At 38.1% G+C, this 8,964-nt stretch overlaps 1 protein-coding gene across 1 annotated transcript in view; it reads left to right on the forward strand.

The window, feature by feature from the left end:
* The window catches only part of MAMDC2 (MAM domain containing 2), a 110,214-nt gene extending 102,979 nt beyond the window's left edge, over positions 1-7,235 (forward strand). Inside the window, exons 12-14 of the mRNA XM_016214236.2 lie at positions 1,959-2,218; positions 6,436-6,520; positions 6,662-7,235. Coding sequence (XP_016069722.2) covers positions 1,959-2,218; positions 6,436-6,520; positions 6,662-6,726 — 410 coding nt within the window. The 3' untranslated portion in view covers positions 6,727-7,235. The remainder of the gene's footprint in view (positions 1-1,958; positions 2,219-6,435; positions 6,521-6,661) is intronic.
* The last annotated feature ends 1,729 nt before the right edge of the window (positions 7,236-8,964 follow it).

The raw sequence follows: 8,964 nt of genomic DNA on the forward strand, positions 1-8,964 counted from the left end.
AGCAGTGAAGTAAACCAGGAAATATTTCTGCCTTTGTGTATTCTAGAGGAGGAAAACAGACATAAAAACATTAAAAAAATTTAAAAAATTTATACAGTATGCTAAGAGACAATTAAATGCTATGGAAAGTAATAAATTTGGGTATAGGGAATGAGGGGTGCCAGAGGAGGGGAACTGTAATTTGAAATAGTGTAGTCAGAATAGGCCTAGTCAGAAAGACTTGAGGTGAGAGAGTGAGAACTGAGATTATAGGGGGGAAAAGCCATTCCAGGCAGAGGGATTAGCACAAGCAAAGGCCCTGAGGTGGTAGCATACCTACCATATTCCAGGCCAGTGTGACCGGGCAGCACAGAGTGAGTCAGGAGAGAGATAGCAGGAGAGGAAGGCAGTGGGCAGCAGAGGTCTGAGAATGGGCAGGAGATGATAGTATAGGGCCCTAACGGTAACTGTCAGGCCTTCAGCTTTCACTCTGAGTGAAATGCTAAGGCAATGGGAGGTTCTGAACAGACGAGTGGTAAGATACAGCTTTTGTGTAGGAGGTTCACCATGGATACCATGTGGAGGTTAGATTGTGGAGACCGAGGGTAGAAGCAGGCAGGCTAGTTGGGAACTGTTGCATTCATCCAAGTGGGAAATGATGGTGGCTTAGAGCAGGAGATAGCACTGGAAGCGGGGAGAAGGTAACTGACTGGAGTCTAGGCGTATTCTGAAGGGAGAGCCAAGAGGAACTCCGACAGCCTGGATGTGGAGAGTGAGGGGAGGGGAGGGGTGGTGCGTGACTCCCAGGTTTGGGCCTGACCAACTGGAAAGGCTGGAGTAGATTTTAAGGTAAAGCTATTAGGAGTTTAGTTTTGAACTTGTTCAGTTTGAGATGTCTATTTGACAATAAGTGGAGATGTCCAGCAGGCAGTTTGAATAAACAAGTTTGGATTTCAGCATAGAAGTTGGAAATTTAAATGTGAGAAATGACAACATATGTAGCATTTAAAGCCGTGGAACATGATGTGATCAAAGGAGTGAGTGAGAATAGAGAACCTTGGAGCACCACCAGGTTAATAGGTCAGAGAAGAAAGGTTAACTAGCAAAGGAGTAGCCAGTGAAATGGGAGGAAAACCAGGAGAGTACAGTGTCCTGCAAACCAAGATAAGAACGTACTTCTAGGAGGCAGCAGTAATCTACTATGACCAATGTTACTGGTGGCACAAGAACGGCAAGGACTGAAAATTGACCATTAGTTTTAATAATGAGGATGTGATCGGTGAGCACTCCAGAAACATGGACGGTATTTTTCCTAATATTTTAAAGCAGATCATAGGGAAGACCGGTGGCAATGAAAGCCACATCTCAGACTCTAATGGTCCAGTTTTGCAGGTGGTAACTTTACTGGGGGAAGATGTTGCACAGTGCACACAATTTTATAAGACCTAATTTGGCAGGACTCTGTCTCCTACCCTTTTAATAGCCAATAGGACTTCTCAGGTCTGTGTTTGTGGAAATGATGAATATAGGTTCAGAGAGCATAATTCATTAGACCTGATCACAGAGAAAACAAATATTAGAGTGAAGATTTGAACCCAGATCTACCTGACTACAAAATCGATGCTCTCTCCCCTAAACCAGTGTCTGGAAGCTCCAGAATATTTCCCATGAATTATTAGAATTCCAATATATTAATCACTCCATCAGTGGTATTATACTAGTATATTAATTACCTCCTGTATATTAAACTGAGTTATAAGTTATTAAATGAAAAAAAATATTTTGATCATCTAAATTTTGTAGCATATTTATTGTCCTTGGATTATACATATTCTCCAAAATGATAATATCCTTTATCATTACTGTAGTCAAGTCATCCATTTACTCTAATTTGTTCCCAGGAACATTATACAAAAGAGAAAGAAGAGACTATAACTTGTGCCCTTTTTAACAATACCTGACTTTGCATTGCTCTCAAGGCTACTACATGTACATCGAGGCGTCCCACATGGTGTATGGACAAAAGGCACACCTCCGGTCCGGGCCTCTGCGAGGAGTCATTGGAAAACACTGCTTGACCTTTTTCTACCACATGTACGGAGCAGGGACTGGCCTGCTGAGTGTGTATTTGAAAAAAGAAGGCGACAGCGGAGACTTCCTCCTGTGGAGGAGAAGAGGCGAGCAGAGCATCTCCTGGCTCCGGGCGCTGATCCAGTACAGCTGCGAGCAGCAGCACCAGGTGAGCCGGGCGACGGGAGACGCGGGCGACAGAAAACACTCCTGTGGGCGTCTGGTCTTTCTAGTTCTTGCTACCAAAGAGAATGTTCTGTTCTCTTTCAGGGTCAGAGATAAAGGCAGTGCTTGTTTAAGAGTAAACATAATTAGTCTATATTGATTAAATCTAAGCAGTGAATGGGAAATTAGGCGGGAGAGATGGCTTTGGGTATTTACGCATAAAGTGATTTTTGCAGCTCAACGATGAAAGTGTGTCTATTTTTGTCTTGGTACATTATGAATGTCAAGTACATTCTATATGTTCTGCAAATCTATGAAACAGAGTCTCCCTTTCTTCTAAACATGCTATTACCTAATTAGTTGCTGCAGCTGCATCGTTCGCTCTTTACCCACATACAAGGGCTTGTGCTGTGAGCCTACATTTACCAGAACATATGGTCCAAAGTAGATTTTTAAGCCTCTGTCCACATTGATGCGGAAGAAACTGAGTCTTGATCCTAAGTCCTGAGTCTTTCCCTGGGTCTTCTCATGTGCTGCAGAAGACCTTTATCCTATAGGGGGGACCCCAATTAGAAGGGAGTCTGAGTAGTGATAGGAATGAGCCTTTTACATTCCAGTAGATGAGGCTGAGCAGCCAATCTAGTCTAGAGATTAGCAGGGGCCTCCTGGCAGGCACTGACTTCACCTGACCCCATGAGCCAAGGCTTCGGAAAGCTCTAGGGATATAACCTTCTGATCCTTGACTGTTCCTGAACTTGCTCTGAGCAGCTCTCAGGTGTGGCCTTCAACTAAAAGCCCAGCCTCCTTGTGATCCTTGCTTCTGGCTGATAAACCTCCTGGACCTGGGCCATCCAGGGTGCAGCACTGCCAAAGAGCCAGGGACAGAGGGAAGATGTGCCCTTATCCAGGGATGCCCATTATCTCAGGATGGACAAAACTGTCTAGAAATTTAGTAAGCAATAACGGATTGCCCCAAAGATTATTTTTATAGCAATTTAATGTCTATTTACAGAAAGAAAGTGGATCACTCAGGAACTTACTAATATAACTGATCATTATTCAGAGGTGATAAATTAATTTTCTTAGGTTATTAGGATACCAAACCCTATTCAGATGTTTTGAAAGTGTGGTCTTGAGACCAGCAGCAACACCTGAAGTGCAAATTCACCTAGAATGAAATTCACCTGCAATGCACATTCTCAGGGCCCCCTTCAGAACTACTGACCAGGAACTCTGGGGGTGGGGCCCAGAAATGTGTATCTTAACAAACCCTCCTGGTGATTCTGATTTGTGCTGAAAATGGACAATCTCTGTTCTAGACTAAATGAACCTGAGTCTCTCGGGTGGAGCCTGAGTATTGATGTTTTCTAAAACCCCCAAATGATATTGATGCACAGCAGTTCTAGGATTTGAGTTCTGGGGAATGGGTGACTTCTCAGCATCTAAGCCCAGGGGCTCAGGCACAGGGCCTTACATCTACTAGACTTGCTGGGTGGCTGATTCTTTGAAATGTTTTTTGAACACAGGGTAGTGAGGCATTTGGGGTTGGCACCTTGGGGTGTTCAAGTTCAAAGGGCACAGAATGGCCTGAGAGATTTATAGCCCACAATTTGGAAGGAAGACTCCAGACCATTCTCTTTGGCTTAAAATGAAACAGATATGAATCTGCCATGAGGAATTTTCTTCTGGCTTTAGTGATTCCCTGGGGTTTCCCAAAAGACTATGTGGAGACTTTAATTTCCTCAAAACATCATAGTACCTAATAAAACACAGACACACCCACTTGCATATAGCTTGGCCATCTTCTACGTGCCAGGTACTTACAGTGCTAAGAGCTGTACATAAGTTCTTCCAATTGATCTTATAGCTCCTCTTTACAGGTGGGGGAAACTAGATGTCCAGCTGGTGAGTGGCAGAGTGAGAATTTAATCCCAGATCTGACTGCTTCCAAAGTTTGTATCTCTAAGCCACTTTCTACACTCCCTCTCACCCTAGAGGTTCCAAAATATACTCACTCCCCTGGATGTCACAAGCACTGGGTGACCTTGGAGAAACTTCTTCCTCTCTGAGATTGTTTATATATTTTCAAAATGGGGTAATAATTCCTGCCACAATGACATCACCAGAGTTAGAGCGAGGGTCAAATAAGATTAGTATGTGAAAGGGTTTTAAAAACTTTCAAGTATCAAAATATTAAAACATATTATTGTTTCTAAAACTATATTCCCTCCCAAACCTCTCTGGTCTCTAATTCATGTCACCATGATAGACCTGGTATTCTCAATAGCTACACCAGGCATCCAGACAGAGCTCCTGCAGGACAAAGCCAGAATAGCTCATTTTAATAAGCACTTATTGATCACTTAGTAATATGGTAAATGTGTACATCATCAGTGGGGGTAAGCAGATGGGGATGATTTTTAGAATGCTATAGTACTGCTGTGATTTGAGACTCATCGTATAAGGAAAATATATGGTGGCCTCCAATGACATTCCAATTATCACATTGTAATTGTGATAATTGTAATAAATCTTTCCTAAGGGATTTATTAAAGTGTTAAGCAGAATCTGACTTTGCTATTGATCAAAAACACAAAATGGTTTTGTTTCCTGTGGATACTTTGCTTACCTTTCCTCCTCTGCTCTCAGGTGTTTTCCTCTCTGGTGTCTTATATTTTAATACCAGTGAAAAAGTGTTAAACAGATTCTCAGCTCACTAAAATATGTACATCATTCATGTGTGTTATACTGCCTAATATTTACTAGGAATTATTATGTGCCAGGTACTTGGCTAAGACCAGGTCTCCAAATTTTCTTGTTCATGGTACCCTTTGTCTCAGTAAATTTTTTTCTGGTGCCCCTAGGCCAAAAGAAAGACCTAATAGTTCCATTTATTAAGTAGTTGGGTTCAAACAACTTAACATGTCTTTATGTCCTAATGACTTAGTAGACATTTCAAAAAATAATACTTAAATTGAAAGAAAAAATAATATTTTTGTCTTTTTCTTAAATAACCATAATTATTTACTAATAGGATGTATATCTATAACACAAGGGGGAAATCATAACTATTAAATAGTTATTACCAAGTATTAAGGAACTTTGAAGAAATTTTTATGAAGTCAAGTGTTTTAGCCCAACCACAGACTGTTAAGAGTATAATTCCATCAAGTAATTTGTCTATTACATTCTACATTACAGACTTGATGGTCAAAAACCAGGCTTTATTATTTTTCAGAAAACCAAAATGCTTATTAACTACACTCACATATCCTCCTATCTAGATGTTTTAGGACATTTTTTTAAACTCTTCTTGACAATGATTTGAATCTTTGTTTAGAGTTGTGTCCCTAGAAGTTTTATTAATGTTATTTTGCCACATTTCCGTTATTAAAGCTTCTTTGAGTCATTAATTTCAAGATTGTTTCATATGCTTATTAATTATCCAATTTATATGCCTTGATTTACTTTTAATCATAAACTAGTCCAATGGGGAGTCATTTGCTCATTAAATGAGTAGAGAAACTGTGTCTTCTGGATACTTTTTATTACCCACAGTCTCCCTGGAGTATTCAGAGGTTTATTAACCATTGTTAGGCCACCTTAGAGATTGAAATGCAATTGATTTACCCCAGAACCTGAATACTTGATTAGTTATTTTCCTCTCAGGATCTAAAGTCATAAAACTGGTTTCCTCTGCTTCCTGGGCTTCCTTGGATATCATGGTATTTAACATGATAAGTGAAACAACATTGTCTTTTTGGTAAATTTAATTATGCTTTGCTATTCTTACATGGGGCTCATCAATCATATTAAAATCTTCCACCTAGCCCCAGTAGCAAAGGTAGATTTATGGAGAGCCTAAGGAAGCGTAAGCTTTCACAGGCCCTGGGTGCTAGGAGCAGAGTGTGCTAGGTAGGGAGGGGAAACTAGGTCATCACTAGGAGGCTTTGCAAGGTGCGAATTTCTAGGAAATTGCCTAAAGAGATTCCAGAAGAAAAAGACCTGAATCTCCAGTAATTTGTTGTGAATTTCTTTAAATTCCAAATAAGTATTCTCTTTTGTACCTAAATTTGAATTTGTGATTTTGTGTTCTTTTCCTTAAAGGGAGCCCTAAGAACAATCTAAGCTTCTAGAGCCATACAACCTGGATCTATCCCTGACCAGTCTTGTTCTATCAGGATGACTCTATTTCTAAATTCAGACTTTATTATTTTTCAGATAATTTTTGAAGCCATTCGGGGAGTGTCAATAAGAAGTGATATTGCCATTGATGATGTTAAATTTCAAGCAGGACCCTGTGCAGGTAACAGTATTTTTCCCAATTATATAAACTTGATTGAAAAGGGATTTTGCTATAGTATCAAATCATAAGAATGCAAATTAAGTATTTTTCTACCAAAAAAAAAATAGAGAAAATAATGACTGTCTATTTGTTTCCTGACAGAAATGGAAGATGTAACTCAGCAATCATCAGGAGATTCTGAGGATTTAAATGAAATTGAGTATTAAGAAATGAGCTGAATTGGATTAACTAAACAAAAGCATTACCTCTTCAATGGAAATGAAACCAAAATTAATGAATACTGGACAGTCTTAACTATTCCATAAGTTATAAAATGACATCAGAGCACTCTTCTTCATTACTTTTGCAAAAAATACTGACTCAGGGCTTTTTTTTTTTTTTTTTCCATATGACAACTGTTACTAGAAGTACAGGCTGCTGGTTTTGCATAGATCATCTTAATTTTGGTACCAATTAAAAATATAAATGTACTATATTGTAGTCATTTTTAAAGTACACAAATAAAGGGCACAAGCAAAATGAAATGTGCTCACTTAAATCTGCATTCAGTGAATGTACTGGGAGGAGAATAAGTCTGTGGGTTTCCAGTTGAATTTCAAATATAGTAAATATTTTTAAAGAAATAATGTGGGGTGTCAGTAATATCTGCAAGATGGATGCAGTTTTATGGTAACAAGTTAGTCTAAGAATATAGTCTTATTTTCTATGTTTTATTCATAGAAATGGAGTATTGATTTTTAAATATTTTTACTACATGTGATAACAAAGGATCTTTCATGAGTGTCCCAGGGTAAGTCAGTATTAATTAATGCTGTGTTACAAGGCAGTGCTACCTTCTTTTTTTCCCTCCTTTGAACTACTCTTGAAACTCACTATGAACACATGGATAGAAATTGCACCTTTTTTGGTAAAGCAAGCTTGAAAATAATTATGTACACATGACCCCAAATTTTTTAAATGTGTTAAGCAGTTTTACTGATTTTTATAACAAATGTTTTAGTAAGGTTTTGAGTAATATAAATTCCAGCAGATATAATAAACTACTGCTTTTCATTTATATGTTTAGAAAATTATATATACATGTTTATATACCTAAACAGCTGTTATGAAATTATAAGATTACCTAATAAAAGGTATTTTGAAAATCTTTTCACTGGAAATTAACTCATTTCTACATTATTTTTGTTGTCAGAATACCTTTACTACTTAACTGCAGATTCTAATTTGAATCTCTACTATGCTACAATTAACTGCTTCTTAAGCTTTTTACTAGTATCATAAACACTGCATACATTGACGGAATAATTAATTTTAAAGAGTGTTTTATTTCACATAAACGATCTCAATTTCCCCCCAAATTTTATCTCTGTAGAATGTAAACTGTCTGAGGATAAGGATTCTGGCTTGTTTTACCTCTGTAGTCTCAGTACCTAGAAGAATGTCTAGTATGTAGTAGGTGCTCAACAGATAAATACTTGCATGGATGGATGGATGGATAGACGGATGCATGAATTAATTAATTAATTAATCAATTAAACCCTTTCAACATCCTCCCAGATGGAGATATTAGTATCCCTTTTCAAAGATAAGGAAACCAAGGCTCAGAAAAGTGAAAAGTAACTGAAAATTCCATAGCCATTAAGTGAAGGAACTCAGACTCAGGTGTCTCTGACCCCAAAGTCCATACCTCTTACTGCTTGTGTGGCCAGAAACCCATTGTTCTGATGGGAGTTGGATTTCTCAATAAAGAATGTCAAAGCCCATAAATTAATCTGTAAAAAGCATTGTATCTCCCTTCACACCAAATTACTTAGAAAACAAAAAATACTCAACTATACAAAATAAACATCCTGAGGTTTATGGAGAAAATAAAATAAACTTTTATGGTAAAGCAAAATTTTGTAAGTCAAATCCTTTCTATTCATGATGATTAATTATCATAGCAGGGAAATTCCTAAATAAAGTTGAATCATGGGGGAAGGAAGATTTCAAGATGTTGACCAATTCAACAGCATACTAGACAGTATAATTTCCTCAAAGTATAATTCCTGTCCAGAGCTTAGTTGTATCTGCTGAATAAAGAAATGGAGATTGTGCCTCTGGGACCTAGTGTCTAGTGCATAGTAAGGGTTTTATAATATGTGGTGAATGAATGAAGTCATTCGCCAGTCTCCTTGCTTATTATGGATTACATAAATCCATAGTAATAATATAGCTAACATTTATTGAATACTTACTATTTTCAGACATTGTTCAAAGAGCGTTACATGAATTCGCTCATGTTGTCACCCTGATACTGACCCATGAAGTAGATGTAGTGATAGTTCCATTATAAACAGGGAAAGTGATTCTGTTAAAGAGCAGCAGCTGGTGTACTGCCTAGTTTTGAACCTGGGTTCGTTTCACTGCCACATTCATGTTCTAATCCTTATAAGACTCACTTC

The sequence above is a fragment of the Miniopterus natalensis genome, chromosome 12, assembly GCF_054644295.1.
Source record: "Miniopterus natalensis isolate mMinNat1 chromosome 12, mMinNat1.hap1, whole genome shotgun sequence".
Classification (NCBI taxonomy): domain Eukaryota; kingdom Metazoa; phylum Chordata; class Mammalia; order Chiroptera; family Miniopteridae; genus Miniopterus; species Miniopterus natalensis.